The following is a 21,176-nucleotide window of genomic DNA, read 5'->3' as shown; positions in this document are numbered from 1 at the left end:
TTAAGTAAAGATCAAATTCAAATAATCTATGTGCAAACCGATTACCCAATGGAAGATTAAGAAGCCATAAAATTACGGTCTAAAACTTAAAGTGCTCAATAGTAATTAGTGCATTACTGGTTTACAAAATAGCTCTAATCATAAAACCAAGAAATCAGATATTGTGTTTACCTGTATTAAGACATTATCAATCGCAGTCTGTACCTCTAAGACAAGGCTGTAGCTAGCATCATCCTTATTTAATGTAAATTTGTCATTTATACTAAATGAAGGTACTGCTGATTTTGCTTTGCTTGACTGAGAAGACTTTTGATAGTTCTCTCTTTCCTGCAATACCTTACATTGCAGATGTTCCAACTCACTCCTGGAAGAAAGCAAATACAACACTGTCACCTATAAATACAAAAATATGACGTCCTTCTGAGCCTTCTTGGCATTCTTGACAGGCATTCAAAAAATCAAAGTTTCAAACAATCTGGTCTCTAAAATTTCCAGTAAATCCTGGACTTTGGTTTTTCCAATTTGGGCCCAACTGAAAAAATCGAAGGACCTATGTCTCTCATCTTATAGAGACACCAACTAATCAGTCTATTTGGAGTATATTAGAAGGACTGTCAAGATGTGATGTGGTACCAGACTTTAAGTTTCTATAATGGAAAATGCTATTAATACAAATGTTTGAGAATTAAAAAGTCTAATGATCTTGTGTTACTAGACATGATAGTTATCTTAATGAGAAAGCCCCAGAGGCTTAAAGGGTTAAATACTTGTAAAATCCTACAGGTGCTTTCAAAAATACTGTGAAGTAAGCAAGTGCCTCTTGTTGGCTGATGAGTTTATAATTTTAAACATGGCGACTTAAAGTCTTTTGTCATCCACAGTTATATATGATGTGCTGCTCATAAAACTAAAGCGTTGTTGGTTCTGTGTTTAGCTGTCCTCCTATAGGTTCCTATGGACTTTTTCCAGCCACTTTTATTGTATTCAGTACTTTGGGATGGCTCTGTAAACAGATGAAGCCAATAAGGTATTAACAGTACCAACTGAGAGAAAGTATGGTTAACTGAGGTTACTAAAAACAAAAAGCAATTCAAATCAATTGGCAATCTACAAAAAGAGTTAAAGATTTTAAAAGCTATTATTAAAATTGCTATATTGGTCTATTATGCTATATTATATGTGTGTACATATTGTATGTCCACATGGGGAAATTTTATTAAGAGTTTTATTTTAAATGGCTTATAGATAAGATTGTCCATAAATTTAAGCTGCTAAAATCAATCAAAGATACATTTTAATTTGTGGGACCTGAATCTGTGTATCATATGTTTTAGACGTGTTGGTAGAAAGAAACTAAAAACATTTTAGATGATTGTGCTTAAGTTTACTGGCTAAACAAACTACACCATGTTAGATATTTAAGAGGTGTTTTCAAATACATGATTCTTAAAATTTATAGAAGGCATTGGACCTTCTGGTAAATGTTTTCTTAAGTTGTTATCTAATGGTTGAAACGGTTTGCTAAGTATTCATGTGATATTGCTATTGTCAGCAAGCGATCTAGGACCTGCTCCCTCATTTCTCTATTCTAAGCCCAACTTGTTCTTTCATTTCTCTATTCTCTTCAAGGTAGGAAACTAATTCTATTATGAAGGAATCTGTAGGATGCACAATTTAATCTTTAGACCTTATAAAAGAGATGGCTAACATTTTTCTGCAATAGCATAGCCAAAATAAGAACTCAAATAATAATCTCATAGCTAGATTCACTTCGCCATCAGCGAAGTATACAGTAAGTAGAAAAAACCTCCCTTTCAGACCAAAGGGAAAGAAAGTTTTAAAGTGAGAATATAATTTTCCTCATGGGCATTGTCTACCTTAGAAAAACTACTACAGAACATGCCTGTGACTATAGACTTGTAGTTCAGGCCACCGAAGATTAGAGATGGGAAACGGGCACTCCCTTGACTTGCATCCTCTGGTCTGCTTTAACACAAACCAGGAGGAAAAGAAAGCTCGGCATCAGAAGCAATGGGTGGCAGGCCTATTAATGGCTGATCTGTACAGTGATCTGCCCTCAAGGAGACCCAACGGGCCAGTCCACTGCAGTGGCTTTCAATGTGGTAAGCCTGGGCTTCAGCAGAAGTCAGCTTGTGAAGAGCCCTGGCAGCTCTGCCAAGAGTTGGATCACTGGAAATGGACCTGCCCTGGAGTCAAAGGATGCCCAGGTCAGAGCCACAGATCTTATTGGCTCTAAGCTGAAAAGCCCTTCACTCAGCCCAACTTCCAAAGTGACCACTGCAGCTGGGGGGATGGTCAAGTAGGGTCAGCAACATTGCAGGCAGAACTGTAAATTTCTTGTTAGAGATGCCACCTGCCTTTACCTGGCCAGCCAAGTCATGAGAGTCAACAGAGTGCCTTCCCCTAGGAGGTTCACACCTCCCTTAGGATATACCCCATGTGAAGAGATAGATAGGTCTGGGCCTCTGAATTTACAAGGCCTAAAGCCCACCAGATTATTATCAAGCCCCTTCTATCAGGTTCTATTTGCCTCTCAATCAGAAAAATTACTTGTAGCTTAGACAGCACCTTTCTTAGCTCCTCTAATAATGACTCTGTCCTTTGTTCTAGGCCCTGTCTAGTGCACTTGGGCCTCATTCCTTTGTAATCATAACCTCTACTCTACCACCAATGGCTCTACTCCCAACATGTGTATACTGATGGTCCTCTTCCCCACTTAATGCTGTATTGTCGGGGCCAGTGGCCCTGGCCCGACATGAGATGCAGCAGGCTGAGGCTGTCCCTTATCTAATCCTGTTTCCTGTGCTTATTGTCCTGATGGCCGAAGGCACAGATTTTTCATCCCACATTCCTACAGGCAGGATGTGACTTCTGATGAAGGTCTATGATGTTCTTTGCTCTATCTGCAGAGCTTGTACCCTGACCATTGCTACTTTGTAAACTTGCTCTGTTCCTGTGCTATGCATGATTGCACACAATGAATGTTATCTGTATGGGGTCTGGGGTATATAACCTTGTCTTTCTGTGTGCTCAGGGCTGGAGGCTGAAGAGTTTCTTCAGGGAGACTGCCTTCAGTCCCTCTCGCCGGGCCCCCTACTTTGGCCTGGAACGCGATGAGGCAATAAACGTGGTGATGAATTGACTGAGTGCTGCGTGTCGCCGTGTGGTTTGTCGGGTGGCCTCCGACAGCTGGTGCCGTGACTCGGATTCATCTCATCCACAGGTAAGCCTCTGTAAGAGGGAAGGCTGCGGCGGTAGCAGGCCGTAGGGATTACAAGGGAGGCACATAAGCACGAGTAGGGCGTGGCAGACTAGGGCTTTGCCCGGGGAGCCTCTCCTATTGCCCATGGGGAATATACAGTCACATCTAAATGTGACAAGGATATAAAGGCCTTGTTAAAAAGCGCCGGGACGCCGGTTGCAGGAGAAAGGAGGGAGCAATTGGCACATGTAGGACTTAAAAGACTAAAAATTTCTCAGGAGCCCCTCTAAGCCATAACTATGGAAAATGTATATTTAAAGAAACAAAGCAAGCAGTGTCAAAGTGTCCGGACTACCCATTCTATTTTTGTATTATGTACTAACTCTACCCTTATTATTGATAGGAATGCTTGGGCAGATTATGCGTGGTTGGCTTTAAAAAAAAATGTAAATCAAAATATGCCACAAGTAGTTAAGATTGCACAAACCTACAAAAATGTAACAATTACAGATAGTAAGAGGCTACTATCATTATGGCTAAATGGTTACCCACCGTGTTCCATCCACTGAAAAATTTGTTGTCTTATCAAAAAGAGATGTTACAAATATTTAATGAAACCCAAATCACTAATTTCAGAGTACTGCAAAATGTTAGCACATTTGTTAATTGGACTGTGTGCGCCTCAACATGTCTGTTTAACAAGTAACAGTGCCTCAGATCTCCATGCCATGGGATTGTCTAGCCAGTTCTCAGGCTGTCTGCAGCAGCTTGAGTTGTTGTATTGGAATGGTACTGTTTTTTATGTCCCTGACATGGGTGCCCAAGAAGCTAATTCTCCCTCAGTTATGTTTCAATTTACCCTTAAAACACATTGAGTATTATTGTGTTTGATTGCTGGATATATACTTGTATGAAAAATTTGTATTATATTCTTATAATGTGTTAATTATGTCTACCTCTCAATGCAGCCCTAGGGCCAAATGTAAGGACAAATTTTTGAAATGAAGAGGCTTGTATCTAGGTTCAGCTCTGGTGGACAAGTAACTTTGTTGCCAAATGACCTTCTCCTGCTCCTTGGGAGCCTGGCCAGTTCCTGGGGAGGAGGATAAAGAAATGTTTCTGATAAACAGGTGGGCATGCTTCGTGTCTTGGCTCTCTGGCCAAGATCCGGGACAGGACGCACTGCTTGCCTAAAATCTTGGCGATGAGCCACCCTTGTCCTTGGAGACTTTAAGAGAGAGCCAGAACAAGCCTCTGCTACTACTGCTTCATCCCAGGGGAACACACAGTCAAGCTAAATGTTAAACATGCCTGTAATGATTACTAATAATGTCTGATTCTCAGTATGGATTCTTTTCCGGTGCTTTGTAAAGATTGCCTAGTGATGCCCACAACACTATAAATTCTACTAAACGTAAGTACAATGTAAACATAAATCAATTGGCTACTATGACTGAGGTGTTCTGTGACAGTCCCTTGCATAAAAAATTAACAAAATAAATTCACTTAAAAACAGGACATTCAGGACCTGCCACTCTACATGGTATGTCATTACAAAAATTATCAAGGAGGGCTATGCCCAATGAATAAGAGTGCTATAAATGTAAACAACAGAAACGTGTACAAAAAGTGTCCAAAAGTCAAAAATCAAAATAAGGCTCCTCCTGGTATTTTCCCCCAGTGCTAAAGGGAAAGGCATTGGGCCAATATTGTCACTCCAAAACTGATAAAGAAGGTAATTCATTAAAAAACAGAGTTCAAAAAACTGAAAGTGGGGCCAGTCTCAGGCCCTCCCAACAGGAATCAGTGGACCGTCTTGCTATAGTATTATTAAAGCAATGGAGCCATGTTTATTGCAACAATCTATACTCCTTTACCATCTTTCTTCTAAATAACTTTAGTGTGCACTATAAGGCTTGCAGCGTATTTCTTGCAGATTAAACTAAAACTAAGTCTGTGCACAGCAGACAGCTAAAAAATAATTTGCTGTCACAAATTGGTGTAGTCAACGGAATCTACAAGTATACAAAGCAATGCCTTTCTTTAAAAGAAAAACTAAAGTTACCTGTGTAACCTGTAATGTTTCTGGCTAAAAAGACCCTCAGTTCGCCTCTTTGGCAAAGGAATGGGCTCTCTGCTCAGGATTGAGTAAAAATTGGAATGACAAGTTACGGAGTGCACAGCCTCCACAAGTTATTAAGGTTTTACAATCGGTAAAATAAAGGAATCCTATCGCCAATCAATAATATATACCTAATCCAATACTGGTATGAAACATGGACTCCTAAGGGATGGGTTTTTTTATGTAGCAAATATGCCTTCACATCGTTAGCCTCTGATAACTTCTGCAATTGCTCCCTGGACTGTGTGGCCCCGATGCTGACATCTGTATTTACAGTGGCGGATAGAGCGCGTCGGCAGCATGCTTCACCTAAAGACTGTAATGGCAACGTCATCCTAATAGGACAAAACACTGCCCTGGCCATGGCTGTACCAGTAGTAAGTGTTCCTGGACTGGCCTTTGGAAATAACCGTGGACTGTGAAGGCTTGCATATTCAGTGACCAAAACAATTAATCTTACTGCTACTGGACTGTCCAATATAGCCAAATAATTGGATCAAGTACACTCAGGAGTACTTTTAAACCATGCAGCTAACAATTACTTGATGTTAAAAAATCATATAAGTTGTAAATCTGTAACAGGAAAATGTTGTTTTAACATTACTAACAATGTGCCATATATAGAGTCTGTTATTGATAAACTTAAGAGTAAAATGCAAACCATGTTTATTACTAACCCCCTAACATTTGGAGGGTTTCAATGGATTCATTGGTTATTAATGTTGACTGGACCACTACTGCTTTTCCTACTTGGTATGGGATGTTTTCTGTGTGTTCTGCATTTTATGCTGACTTCACTACAGTCTGTATGAACTGACATTCATCATTATTTGTAATCACAAATAATTAATATTTGGCTGTATGTTTCATCTCTCACCTAATGTTGGGCTGGAATGGTACTCAGAGACGGGTAAGACGCTCAGCATCCTGTACCAACCTAAGACAGGGCTCTAGGCCAAACTGCCAGAGTTACCAATGACGGGTAAGGACAGAGATGACTGAGGGCAACCTAAGACAGAGGCCATTCTCAATTAAATAAAAAAAGGGGGAGATGTAGGCAGCCCATAAACAAGTCATAGACAAGTCAAGGTCAGTCTTGGCTTGTGAAATTCCTAAAAGGAAAAAAGGTCACCTATTCCCATGCTCCAGAAGAATGATCAAACAAGAACGCTCCGAGTGGCAGTGGATCAGCATATCCATTCAGGAATCTTATTACTAAACCAACGGGTCAACGTTCTCCAGGAAGAACTGAATCTTAGACGGGGATGTGGGGAACCCCCTGCTTGGTTCAATCTGTCGCGCTTTGCGCTACTCCGTTTCCCTGGCATAACTATACTCGTCTTGCTAATTTGTCTCGCTCTTTAGGTGCCACCTTAAACCATACCTGGAATAGTAATTTCACTCGTTTGCTGCATGAACTACGGCAAGAGATTTGGGTTCTTAACACAACTGGACACAGATATTTGGTCCCCATTCGAAATCATCGCTACAAAACCCCCCTCCCTTGCAATACAGCAGGTGTTTCTTGGTTTCTTGGACCAGTAGCCAGAGACGGGTAAGTGCCTTGAGGGATGGCATGCAACCTAAGACAGCGGAGGGCTGAGACTGCTCATGCAAGTCGACCCTCTGGCAAAGACGGGTAAGCTGCCACTCTGCTCAGGGGCGTCTAAGACAGGCGCTGGTCCTAAAGTAAAAAAAGGAGCTGTGGGGAGCCGGCCTCCACAACCGCTGTCTTCTGCCTGCCTGCCTAGCTCTGCCTGTAGACTAATGTGAAGTAAAACAACCAAACGTTCCCACCGTTCCAATGTGCGCAAACAGAGAGGCTATCAAAAGGACAGTACATACCCTCTAGGACACTCTAAAACAGGGGGCTGCAGTATGTGATATGCTGTGGAAGCCTCGGTCTCTCTCTTCCTAACTGCCTCATTGAACGCTTGCTCCTACACTGTTCTTAGGGTGGACCGGTAGTCAATGACGGGTAAGCACTCGCAGGCTTCTCTAGCAACCTAAGACAGAGGGCAGGACATGCTTCCTATATCCTTGATGACGGGTAAGCAGAGTAAGCGCTGCGGGGCACCTAAGACAGGCACCAGTCCACGCCATTCAGCGTTTAACGCGAGGGACTTGTCGGGGATGGGCCCTCTCCCGCGGCCCTCTGGACATTGTAGACACCGGTTACCATAAACACCAGGCCATTCTTGTACAAACAAGAAGGGGGAGATGTCGGGGCCAGTGGCCCTGGCCCGACATGAGATGCAGCAGGCTGAGGCTGTCCCTTATCTAATCCTGTTTCCTGTGCTTATTGTCCTGATGGCCGAAGGCACAGATTTTTCATCCCACATTCCTACAGGCAGGATGTGACTTCTGATGAAGGTCTATGATGTTCTTTGCTCTATCTGCAGAGCTTGTACCCTGACCATTGCTACTTTGTAAACTTGCTCTGTTCCTGTGCTATGCATGATTGCACACAATGAATGTTATCTGTATGGGGTCTGGGGTATATAACCTTGTCTTTCTGTGTGCTCAGGGCTGGAGGCTGAAGAGTTTCTTCAGGGAGACTGCCTTCAGTCCCTCTCGCCGGGCCCCCTACTTTGGCCTGGAACGCGATGAGGCAATAAACGTGGTGATGAATTGACTGAGTGCTGCGTGTCGCCGTGTGGTTTGTCGGGTGGCCTCCGACACTGTATAATTGTTCAAACCTGGTAAATGCCACTCTTAGGATCATTGGTTACTATCCTCACTCTGTCTTTTATGACCTTGTCTAAATATGATCAGAGTCGGCAAACTTGGAAGGCTTCCATAGCCTTGGCAACTCATGACGACAGCCTAGGATGGTTACTGGCGCCATAAACTAGAGTGTCAATTTGTTGGGTCAACAACAGGAGCCACTGTGCACTTGCTCCTCATGTGGGATCTCTGTCCTTAATGTGCTGTACATTGTGATTTAATGCTATAACTAGTACTCAAACAGTATGTTTCACTTTGTGTTTCTATGTGGGTGCAAACTGTTGAAATCTTTATACTAAATTGATCTTCTGTATATAAAGAGAATTGAAAATGAATCTTGATGCAAATGGAAGGGGAGAGGGAGCGGGAGAGGGGAGGGTTGCGGGTGGGAGGGAAGTTATGGGGGGGGGGGGGAAGCCATTGTAATCCATAAGCTGTACACTGGAAATTTATATTCATTAAATAAAAGTTAAAAAAAAATATGACGTCCTTATAATGTTTACAAAAATTTGAGATACTTATGTTTGGCAAAATATGTTTTTACTGGCTAGGCTAATACTATAACACCAATAGGAACAAGATTTTTGTTTCTATCACTGACCAAATGATTACACATTATTTATTTCTAATCCAAAAATCAAAGCATCTACTCATTCCCATGCCGACAAAACAAATAGAGCTGTAAGTATCAAGGTAGGATGCGAATAATTAATTCTAACACACGAATCTGGCTATAGAAGAGAAACTGCACTAATTAGAAGAGAAACTAATATGGCAGAAGACCTTATGAGAAGAAACAAAACGTGAAGCCAGTCAACATGCAGGACAGTAGGAGGGAAAGGCAGAATGAAGAAGCTCCAGAATATTAACAATTTGAGGACTATAGCAAGGATCATGAGTCAGTGAGTGGCACAGCTCAAGTTCTACAAAGTGTTGAGACTGGACTGCACACACATTGCTTAGTGTAGTTCCTGTTAAAGGGGAAATCCACATGCAAATGAAGTAAACAGTAACTGAGGTAGAATAACATGAGACTTAGCTAAGCTGGCCCCAACCCAGGGGGAAAATAATGGGAAGAAGCTTATTAGGGATTTGTGCAATAAAGAAAGAAGATTAAGTTACTGAAGAAATACTGCCAAATATTACATATTTATTCATATGTATCTAGCACTGTTCCAGGTGCTGAGCAAATAGAACAGAAATAAGTTTCTCATGGAGTTTACATTCCAGTGGAATCATGAGGGGGTAATTTGGTTATAAATAAAAGGAATTACATTGAGGATGTGAGACAGTAATCATTAATTTGACCTAATATCCTTGCTGCATGAACTTGGATATCCTGAAAGAATCTGGTGTACTTATTTGCATGAACATTTAGAGTTTTCTTTCCCAGTGGCTTTGGTGAAATGACTTGGGCTACTAGTACTTGTGATTTTTACTGCCTTAAAAGTCTTTGTAACCTTCAATTATCACACACACACAAAAAAAATCAGCCCTCATTCACCTAAGAGGTTCAGCAAGGAGTGAAGTTGGAAGAGCGGCCATTTAAAGTTTCAGCAACTGGGGCTGACACTGTGGCAATAGTGGGTAAAGATGCCACCTGCAGTGCCAGCATCCCATGTGGGTGCCAGTTCAAATCACAGCTGCTCCACTTCCAATCCAGCTCTCTGCTATGGCCTGGGAAAGCAGCAGAAGATGGCCAAAGGCCTTGGGCCCCTGCACCCATGTGGGAGACCCGGAAGAAGCTCCTGGCTCCTGGCTTCAGATCGGCACAGCTCCAGCCATTGCAGCCAATTGGGGAATGAACCAGTGGATGGAAGACCTCTTTCTCTCTCTGCTTCTCCTCTCTCTGTTTAACTCTAACTTTCAAATAAATACTTAAAAAAAAAAATTCAGCAACTGTCACATCATTGTATGAAGCAATTTACATGAGTCTTGGGTCCTTTTTTGTAGGACATGTCAGGTTGAGCAGGCCATGAAAGCAATCCCTGCATCTAAGGAGCCAACATTACTCACTTCCAGTAAGACAACAAATAAGCCACAGTTACAGATTCAGAAGGGTCCACGGGAACACTGAACAAGAGTTCATAAAAAATAGCCATCTGTCTTGCTTCCTTTCTAATGTTTGTGAAAAACAACAAAACCATATACAGCTAAACAATTTAAAATATAATTCTTGACCTAAGAAAGTCAATACAGAAAATGCACTTCTAGAAAAAGTATATTTCTAACTTCAAAACATTACACAATTCTTATTTTTTCTTTTCTTTTTTTTTTTTTTTTTTTTTTTGGACAGGCAGAGTGGATAGTGAGAGAGAGACAGAGAGAAAGGTCTTCCTTTTTGCCGCTGGTTCACCCTCCAATGGCCACTGCAGCCAGCGCATTGTGCTGATCCGAAGCCAGGAGCCAGGCGCTTCTCCCGGTCTCCCATGCGGGTGCAGGGCCCAAGCACTTGGGCCATCCTCCACTGCCTTCCTGGGCCATAGCAGAGAGCTGGCCTGGAAGAGGGGCAACCGGGATAGAATCCGGCGCCCCAACCGGGACTAGAACCTGGTGTGCCGGCGCCGCAAGGCGGAGGATTAGCCTGTTAAGCCACGGCGCTGGCCCTTATTTTTTCAAATCCATAAACATTCACTTTAATTATTTTTAATGATTTATGTATTTATTTGAAAGGCAAAGTAGAGTAAGAGAGGGACAGACAAAGACAGAGATATCTCCCATCTGCTGGTTTACTCCCCAAATGGCCACAATGGCCAAGGATGGGCCAGGCCAAAGTCAAGAGCCTGGAACTCTGAGTTTCCCACTTGGGTACAAGGGCCCAAGGACTTAGGCCACCTTCCACTGCTTTCCCACATGTGTTAGCAGGGAGCTGGATCAGAAGTGGAGCAACCGGGACTCAAACTCGCACCCATATTCAATGCCAGTGTCCCAGGCGGTAGCTTAACCCACTGAATCACAAAGCCAGCCCCAAACATTCACTTTAGAAGGTGATTATTGTATCATTTCTTCTAATAAAACATGGTACATCTATAAATAATAAAAAGCAATAACTACACACTCCATGAGATGAAATTTTAAAAAGTAAATAAAAAATTCAAAGTTACCGTAAAGAAGAAATTTTATTCTGCATCTCCTGATTAATTTTTACTTCTTCTCCTGGTCCACTTTCCTTATGAATGGGCTCTGTTGTCAGACCTGTAACCCAGCCTGCAGAGATGAATCACAATCCTGCATCATTTAGTGTTTCTAGTGTTAAAAAAGTTACATTACACATTATATAGCAGAAACGCTAATATATATGCCCCTTTGTCCATCACCAACAAACTAATTTAGCCCTAGGACTTCTTCAGAAAACAAAATCAAAGCTGAAAAACATCCAAACCATAAAGAAATTACTTAGGTTTTTTTGTTCTAGTATTCCTTCTTTGCCTGAAATATTGTAATACTATGATTAAAGGAATCTTTTACTTTTTGACAATTTCAAATTGTTTTTCAAGGTTGGAAAAAGCCAACATAGTGCAGCAAATTCGAAAATAGCTAATAAATAAGAATCGCTAGGAGTAGGTGTCTAGCATATTGGTTAAGATGCCCACATTCTATAACAGAGTGCCTAGGTTCGATTCCTGGCTTTGGCTTCTAACTCTACCTTTCTGCCAATGCAAGCCCTGGGAGACAGCGGCAATGATTCAAGTAATTGAATCCTTGCCAATCTCATAAGAGATCTGGATTATGATGCCTGCACCTGAGTCCAATCTCAGCACAATATGGATGTTGTGGGCATTTGGGGAAGGAGCAGACTCCGTCTCTCACAAAAAAGAAAAAAAAAAGTCTTTTGAAAATTACTTTCATGGAAATATAAGCTCTCACACACCTACTGTGAAATGCAAAAATTAGCTACTCATAAAAATCAAGTTTTAATTATTATTAATTTCAGTAAATTCTTCTTTTTAAACCCTCCCTCCCCCCAAAATCACTTAATTTTCAAAGGTACTGAAACAGGATACACACTCTTATTCAGGAGCGGATACTGTGGCATAGAAGGTTAAGCCTACACCTGCAGTGCTGGCATTCCATATGGGAGCCAGTTCAAGCCCTGAACTACTCCAGCTCCCTGCTAAAGCGCCCAGGAAAGTAGAGTAAGTTGGCTCAGTCTTTGGGCCCCTGAACCCATGTGGGAGACCCAGAAGAAGCTCCTGGCTCCTGGCTTCAGACTGGCCTAGCCCCAGCCATTGCAGACATTCAGGGAGTGAATGTCTCTGTCTCTCTCCCCCTCTAACTCTGCCTTTCAAACAAATAGATTTTTTTAAAAGTAATCATCAAAAGCAATTTATCAAATTAATTATTTTTTGTTATTGATTCTTTCTTGAACTATCTATTATCACTTACTTTACCTGAATATGTAGACACCACGATTTCATCATAGCCATCTTTCCCTACACAACCTCCTTGGATAGACGTGACACTTTCAGACAACACCTGAAATAAATCCAAGCCCAATAATGTCATTAATACCTAAATGTTTCACTTTAAAGCCACAAAAATTATTAACATGTCTCCTGACATTCAACATATAGTTAATATTTATTATATGTAGATACTGAGATTAGAAAGACAAATATCTTAAACAAATGCCAGAAATTTCTAGTGTTTTTAAATCTGAGAAAGAAGATTCAAAATGACTAGTATATTTGTGTGTACCATCCAGTTTAATCACCTAAGAAGGGGCTGGAGTTGTGACATAGCAGGTAAAGCTACCACCAATGATGCCAGCATCCCATAAGGGTCCCAGCTGCTCCACTTCCTATCCAGTTCCCTGCTAATGTGCCTGGGAAAGCAGCAGAAGATGAAGCGCTTGGGTGGAAGTGCTTGGGCCCCTGCATCCACGTAGGAGATCCAGAAGAAGCTCCTGGCTCCTGGATTGGGCCTGGTCCAGCCCTGGTTGTTTTGGCCATTTGGGGAGTGAACCAGAGCATAGAAAATCTCTGTCTCTCCCTCTCTGTGTGTAACTCTGCCTTACAAATGAATAAAATAAATCTCTTTTAAAACATCATCTAATAAGCGGGGCCGGCGCCGTGGCTCACTTGGTTAATCCTCCGCCTGCTGCACCAGCATCCCATACGGGCACCGGGTTCTAGTCCTGGTTGCACTTTTTCCAGTCCAGCTCTCTGCTGTGGCCCAGGAGGGCAGTGAAGGATGGTCCAAGTGCTTGGGCCCTGCACCCGCATGGGAAGAGGAGGCACCTGGCTCTTGGCTTCAGATCAGCGCAGCGCGCCGGCCGTTGCGGCCATTTTGGGGGTGAACCAACAGAAGGAAGACCTTTCTCTCTGTCTCTCTCTCACTAATTCTGCCTGTCAAAAAAAATTAAAAATAAAAATTAAAAATTAAAAAAAATCATCTAATAAGCAAAAACAGTTTTATTTCTATAAAGAAGTTTTTATAAAAAATTATAAGCAAAACTGCCAGTAAGTTTGGTCTACCATCTGAATTCCATAATCTAATGCATTTTCTCTGAATCTTTCAGGTGAATAATAGACAGCCTAAAATAAGCCTATATGAATCTGCTACTTTGAGAAAAATCAAGTTTTTCAGATGGTTCAAGGTTTACAGTATCATCTTCCAAGCAATAGTTCCCTCCCAAGCATGTCTTAGATGAGTCAACCAATATGTCTTTTTTTTTTTTTTTTTGAGATTCATTTATTTTTTTGAAAGGCAGACCTACAGAGAGAGAAGGGGAGAGACAAAGAGAAATCTTTCATCCACTGGTTCACTCCCCAAAAGGTCACAATGACCATAGCTGGGCCAATCCAAAGCCAGGGGCCAGGAACTTGCCCCAAGTCTCTCAGGTGGACACAGGGGCCCAAGTTCTTGGGCCATCTTCTGCTGCCTTCTCAGGCACATTAGCAGGAGCCAGATTGGAAGTGGAGGAGCCAGGACTCAAACTCATGCCCATATGGAATGCCAGCGACTCAGAACACCACAGCACTGGCTCCATAATATGTCTTTTTAACAAGCATTCTAGGCCACCAACTTTCAAGATTTTTGGAAAGCAAGCAATAAAATTTATATTGCAATCTGGTATATATTCACACATGAACACACACAACAATAAACTTACAAGGCAGTGTTACATTCTGATATATTCTAATCTATTCTACTAAAATTTTTAAAACTGCATTAGCAACCTACTAACAGGCTTTGACTAGTAGTCTGGAAAAACTCTGAGAGGTAATTCCTGTCAGGCATGGCTGAGAACCAATATTTTAAAGCAGGTGGTAGAAGGAACGTACACTTGTATTAAACTAAACAAAAAGCTGGCTCTCTTTACCTACTCTATAGAGAAAACCTCTGAGCTGTTCTGCAAAGCTATCTTGGTTATTCTTGAGGCTACTTACCTGAGACTCAAGTAACAAAAGTTTTATTATAATTTACAAAAAGTTTCATTTTTTTAGGGTGGGTTACCTAATTTACTTTACAATAAAAAAGGCTCATTTTTGACAAGTGTCCTGGTTTACTTAACATACACTGGAAATCTTCAAAAATTTTTTTGTTCATGTTCCCACTAAAGTAATTATGAACAAAACTATGTACTGTCCTACATATTTTAAACATCTGTATTTTTCATCACAACTTTAAACAGTTACAAGAAATGCAGTTCCTGGAAGTTGTAAGCAATATTTTAAAATTAAACCATAACATCTTTTAATCATATTCAGTGAATCTAAAGTACAAATTTACACATACAGTCATTGACTTAAAAACTGGAGAAATATATCCTTCTTTAAAACCTGAAATTTTACATTGCTATTTCTTTCTCCTTGAACTTTTATTTTCACTGCACTTTTCCCATGTGCTTTTATGTTTATACAATGTACTAATATGTTTCAAATTCTTTTATATTTCTTCATATTTCTCTATAACCAAAAAAATAAATTTAAATTATATTCTGTGATCATAAAGCTGTATGCATAAGCAATTTCTATAATTATAATTAGCATTACATAAATAATTAAGACAAATATACAAGCTTAAGTAAACAATTATTAATCATAATAACAGCCCTGATTATTGCAATGAGACGCAGATACACAGAAAAAGAGAGATTCTCCCATCTGCTGTTTCACTCCCCAAAATCCCACATAAGCCAGGGCTGGGCCAGGCTGAAGCCAGGATCCCAGAACTCAATTTGGGTCTTCCACATGATGGCAGGAACCAATTAACTTGAGCCATCACTACTACCTCCCAGGGTGCAAATCAGCAGAGAGCTGGAACCAGAAGTGGAGCCACAACTCAAACTCAGACACTACATTATGGGAGCAGGCAGCCCAAGCAGCATCTTGACTGTTAAATCCATTACCTGTCCCTGACTTTTTTCTTTCTCTTTTTTTTTTTTCCTTTTTCCTAAAAACAAGTCTCAAAGGATCCTGCATGAAGCAAGATGTGGAAGCCCTGGGTTGCAGAACACCAGTTTATGAAAATGAAAGATTAAATTTACACTAGCATGCTTCTCTATATAAATAAATAAATTCAGCATAAATAAATGGAATCACATTAAAGTCTGCAAACTAAACTTACCTCTATCTAATTTTTTCTCATACAGCTAGCCTTTGAGTACCTATAAGTAAACTCTACTTTTCACACTTTAAGGATACTTCTGACACTATCCTAATGATAGGAAGTTCATTCCTAAACTTTGTTTTAAAACAACAGTCTCAGGGCCAGTGCTGTGGCTTAGCAGGTAAAGCTGCCACCTGCAGTGCTGGCATCCCATATGGGTGCCGGTTCAAGACCCAGCTGCTCCACTTTCATTCCCTCTCTGCTACGGTCTGGGAAAGCATAGAAGATGGCCCAAGTGCTTGGGCCCCTGCACCCGATTGGGAGACCTGAAAGAAGTTCCTAGCTCCTGGCTTCAGACAGGCCCAGCTCCAACCATTGCAGCCATTTGGGGAGTAAACAAGCAGATGGAAGACCTCTCTCTCTGCCTCTCTGTAACTTGCCTTTAAAATAAATAAATCTTAAAAAAAAAGCCTCACTTATGTTACCAAAAAATACAAATGTTATTCCCATAATGTGTTGTTATATATTATAGAAACTAAGGTAAAACATTTAATGCTTTTAAAATTTATAATAATTTCTAAAGTATAATGAAAGAATAATTTATTATTCAGCTTGAAGATAATAGTCTATTACTCACACACTTGAGTAGTTTTGAAGATTTTGATAAAATAAAAATAATGATATTTTAAACCAAGCACAAGATTTTAATATATTTTCACTTCAAATTCAAGCTATTAATCATCTCTATAATAATTTGTTGAATAATAAGCATATATAGTATTCTTCTAATGAACTCACCTGATCATATCGTAGAACAGGCTCATTTGCATTATCAAAACTATACACTTCCACCATTCCATCATCTCTCCCAACAAGTAAATCTTTAACACCATCACCCACAATATCAAAGCTGTCAATACACAAAACACCTTTAAAAAAGATACACAATAGTTATTAAAAAAAACTAATGGCTGTAGTCAAGAATATACCAACTCAGAATGGGTATAAAAAATGACTCTGAGCATAATTAGGTGCCCTTCTCTTTCCATCCTCTTTCCAGGGCATTATATGTGGCATTGACATCAAGTTTACAGCTCCCTCCAGCTCTGGCTCCGCCCCAGAGCTCCATTCTCATATATCCAATTGGCGTCTTTGCACACACACCTGTATCTCAAACATTCCATGCTCCAAACAAAATTTGTGATTTCTCTCTTCACCACATGCCTTTAGGATTACGTCTTTCTCAGTTTCTCTCCAGCTCAGTAAATTACATCACTCAGTTGTACAAGCCAAAAATTGAGGCTACATCTTGTTTCCTTTCTTTTTCTCAACTCCCCATATCAGATCCACTAGGAAATTATATACTCTCCCTCTGCAGTATTTACTGAAATGATCTCCTTCTTTCTTCTTCCAGCTACCATTATCCTAGACTAGGCTAGCTTCTGCTCAATTCTTTCCACTGATTTTTTTCCTTTTCCTGGAACATTCTTTTCCCCAAATCCTCAAATTTCTAACACATTTTCTTATCAATCACAGCTCAAATTTCCACCTCTTCTAGGAGGCATTCTTTAACCACTCAGTCTAAAAGTGCCTTCCTCTTCCCACAATCATTCACTAATGCCTTGTCCCTTGTATCTTCTGGAGGTAACTAGGTGAAGCTACCTATGTATTCACTCTGCCTCCCCTAACAAGCATTTGTTGAAACAATAAATGAATGTATCAATAAAAAACTTATCACCTACAAATTCGGGAATAAATTCTCCTAGATAAATTCCCTAGGAAATATGAATATTCCCTGACCCACAGACTATATTTTTTCTTTGCCTCATTACAAGCACTCCCAGATTCCAACTAATTCTCTATTTCAGACCATGAAAAATGGATTTTAGCAAAGAATGATGCACATTAGCCTTTAAAATCCTGTCTATCCCAAATTACTATCAATATTTCTCACTTAGTATGCCAACAGTATGACAGATGTGATAACAAACAAATAGCAGGTAAATTCAGAATTGGCTCTATGAGTTGCTAAATCTGCTATATAATGTGAATAAATAAAACAGAGTTATATACTCTATAATCTATTTTGTTTCATAATCATTGAAATTTCAGAATCTGAACTACAACAAAAGCATACCTCCTCTCTTCTTCTCATTTTGAATTTCCCACTTGTGTATTGGTTTGGATGCAGTGATCTGAATAAGCCCAAGTTTTCCATCTGATGTTCCAAACAAAATGTCCTCTCCAGAGTTACCTGTTTACAATTGAAATCAAACATACTACATTTATCCCATAATTCATAAACTCTCTTTAAACTTAAAGTGTTTTCACATAAAAAAATCTCATTTTTTAAATATAAAAAGACAACTTTGGAAGAACACTTACATATTTTTAACCCTACAAGTTAAAACCCTTTGCCATCATCTAATTTTAGATGAAGAAACTGAAAATCAAAGTTCAGTAACCCATTATTGTTGGTTACCAACAAGTTATTAGAAAAAAAGTGCTGAAGTTCTAGTTCATGTTCAATACACAATTTCCTGTTTCACTTAATGTTTTTATAATATATAGATGATTGGGTAAAATGAGATTTTGATTACCGCCATTTCCATTGCATAGTTCTAAGACAGTTGGTGGGCCAGGAATTTCAATTTCATACATCACATCAGATCCCTAAAGGAGAATAAGTATTTAAAAATCCAAACGGTTTACAAATTTAAATAATATAAATAACATCAATATTCAAATACAGCACTCTTATTAACACCTAGAATAAAACTGCTGAAAAAATTAGGTCATAAATATCAACTTGTATTTGTTAGTAATTTTGTATATATTAACATTTTTGAAAATAATATATATATATAAAATGTAAAGATCAAGGAGAAAACATTAAAGCATTCTCCATTTTCTTTCTTTTTTTTTTTTTTTTTTGACAGGCAGAGTGGACAGTGAGAGAGAGAGACAGAGAGAAAGGTCTTCCTTTTCCGTTGGTTCACCCCCCAATGGCCACTGCGGCCGGCGAACCGCGCTGATCTGAAGCCAGGAGCCAGGTGCTTCTCCTGGTCTCCCATGCGGGTGCAGGGACCAAGGACTTGGGCCATCCTCCACTGCACTCCCGGGGCACAGCAGAGAGCTGGACTGGAAGAGGAGCAACTGGGACAGAAATCAGGCCCTGACCGGGACTAGAACCCAGTGTGCCAGCGCCGCAGGCGGAGGATTAGCCTATTCTCCATTTTCAATAGGTTTTAAAAATATATTGATTGCCTAAGTTTTCCTACAAAAACTCTCCAGGAACAAGTTGTTTCTTCTGTCCTCTAGTGCTAACTGAAGAGTTTTAACTTAGAGTATATTCAAACATTTGAGCCAATCCAAAGTTGCTTCCTAAGAAAAAGTCTGGTCTTGCCTTTGGGTATTTCCAAAACCCACAAATTAGGTCCTTTTATTTACTTTTTTCAGTTTTGCTACTTGTAATGCTAGCCATTTAGTACATAGTATTTGTGAAGCTATTACAAAATGAAGTAGCAGTACTGAGGCTCACCTGGGAAAAATATCCATGGTTTGTAATTCAATAAAGTACAACTTACAAAATTAGAGTCAATATGGTATACTGCCCTTAATTTTTAAATTTTATTTATATTATTTCTACTAAAATTTAATTTTTTTATTTTTGTTTTTGTTTTTGTTTTTTGACAGGCAGAGTGGACAGTGAGAAAGAGAGAGAGACAGAGAGAAAGGTCTTCCTTTTGCTGTTGGTTCTCCCTCCAATGGCCACCGCGGCCGGCACACCAAGCTGATCCGAAGCCAGGAGCCAGGTGCTTCTCCTGGTCTCCCATGGGGTGCAGGGCCCAAGGATTTGGGCCATCCTCCACTGCACTCCTGGGCCACAGCAGAGAGCTGGCCTGGCAGAGGGGCAACCGGGACAGAATCCAGCGCCCCGACCAGGACTAGAACCCAGTGTGCTAGCGCCATAAGGCGGAGGACTAAAATTTAATTTTAATATGCATTATGACATATGAGAGCCATATGCTTTAGCTTTTAAAGAAAATGTCACTTTAAGGACATGAACACATAACTGTTACAAAAGAATATGTGCTAAACTGTTAAAAGAGGCAACCTCTTAGGAAATGGATTGTCTACAAAGCTAGATAGGAACTGAAGCCTTGTTCAACTTATATTTGAAAGCATAGGCTAGGGAATAAATTAATCATTCATACTCTAGAATGAATCTTGAAAATTACTTTGATTGCCCATATAGAAAAAAAAAAAATCTTCACAGAATCACTGGATTTTTCTTTTTATAAAACAGCTGATGCTAAAAAATAGTCATCTAGGGGCCGGCGCCATGGTGGATCAGGTTAAGCCGCCGCCGCCTGCAGTGTAAGCATCCCATATGGGCGCTGGTTCGAGTCGCGGCTGCTTCACTTGCAATCCAGCTCTCTGCTATGGCCTGGGAAAGCAGCAGAAGATGACTCAAGTGTTGGGCTCCAGTACCCGCATGGGAAACCCAGAAGAAGCTCCTGGCTCCTGGCTTCAGATCAGCACAGCTCCAGCCATTGCAGCCAACTGGGGAGTGAACCAGCGGATAGAAGACCTCTCTCTCTCTTTGCCTCTCCTCTCTCTGTGTAACTCTGACTTTCAAGTAAATAAATAAATCTTTTTTTAAAATATTTTATTTATCTGAAAGTCAGAGTTACACAAAGAAAGAAGAGGCAGAGAGAGAGAGAGAGAGAGAGAGAGAGAGAGAAGTCTTCCTTCTACTGGTTCACTCCCCAATTGGCTGCAATGGCTGGAGCTGAGCTGATCCAAAGCCAGGAGCCAGGAGCTTCTGGGTCTCCCACACGGGTGCAGAGGCCCAAGGACCTGGGCCATCTTCTGCTGCTTTCCCAGGCCATAGCAGAGAGCTGGATCGGAAGTGGAGCAGCCAGGTCTTGAACCGGCACCCATTTGGGATACCAGCACTGCAGGCCAGGGCATTAACCTGCTGTACCACAGTGCCAGCCCCAAATAAATAAATCTTAAAAAAAAAAAAAAAAGAAAGAAAGAAAGAGTCATCTAGTAATGTAAATTCAAAGAGTGAAATAGTCTGTGGAGGCATGAAATTCACACCTAAACTTTTTGATCAACTACACCAACCATTATCAGCACAATTTTATAATCCAATTAATCCACCTGGTACATGCTTTTCATGTAAACTTTAAAGGTCTGACAGATTGTACATTTACACTCAAGAAGACATAGTGGTAACTATTATTACTAACAACAATGATCTGAAGCATCTGGCTTAGCCAATCATAACTTTTATTAGACACAAAAAGACAAGGGGATGGTACTGTGGCACAATGGGTTAAAGCCCCGGCCTGTAGCGCCAGCATTCCATATCCCAGCTGCTCCACTTCCGATACAGCTCCCTGCTGGTGCACCTGTAAAGGCAGCAGAAGATGGCCCAAGTGCTTGGGCCCCTGCACCTATGTGAGAGACCTGGAGGAAGCTCTAGACTCCTGGCTTCAGTTTGGCCCAGCCCCAGCTGTTACAGACATCTGGGGAGTG

General features: G+C 40.6%; 1 protein-coding gene across 1 annotated transcript in view; it reads right to left on the bottom strand.

Annotated features, from left to right (window-relative positions):
- The window catches only part of BBS7 (Bardet-Biedl syndrome 7), a 57,361-nt gene that overhangs the window by 17,421 nt on the left and 18,764 nt on the right, over positions 1-21,176 (bottom strand). The window contains exons 6-11 of the mRNA XM_062199677.1: positions 18,227-18,299; positions 17,764-17,880; positions 16,425-16,555; positions 12,464-12,548; positions 11,177-11,279; positions 172-364 (exon numbers count right to left, since the gene is read on the bottom strand). Coding sequence (XP_062055661.1) covers positions 172-364; positions 11,177-11,279; positions 12,464-12,548; positions 16,425-16,555; positions 17,764-17,880; positions 18,227-18,299 — 702 coding nt within the window. The remainder of the gene's footprint in view (positions 1-171; positions 365-11,176; positions 11,280-12,463; positions 12,549-16,424; positions 16,556-17,763; positions 17,881-18,226; positions 18,300-21,176) is intronic.

The sequence above is a fragment of the Lepus europaeus genome, chromosome 8 (genome assembly GCF_033115175.1).
Source record: "Lepus europaeus isolate LE1 chromosome 8, mLepTim1.pri, whole genome shotgun sequence".
NCBI lineage: Eukaryota > Metazoa > Chordata > Mammalia > Lagomorpha > Leporidae > Lepus > Lepus europaeus.
This window is presented reverse-complemented; position numbering and strand designations above follow the sequence as displayed.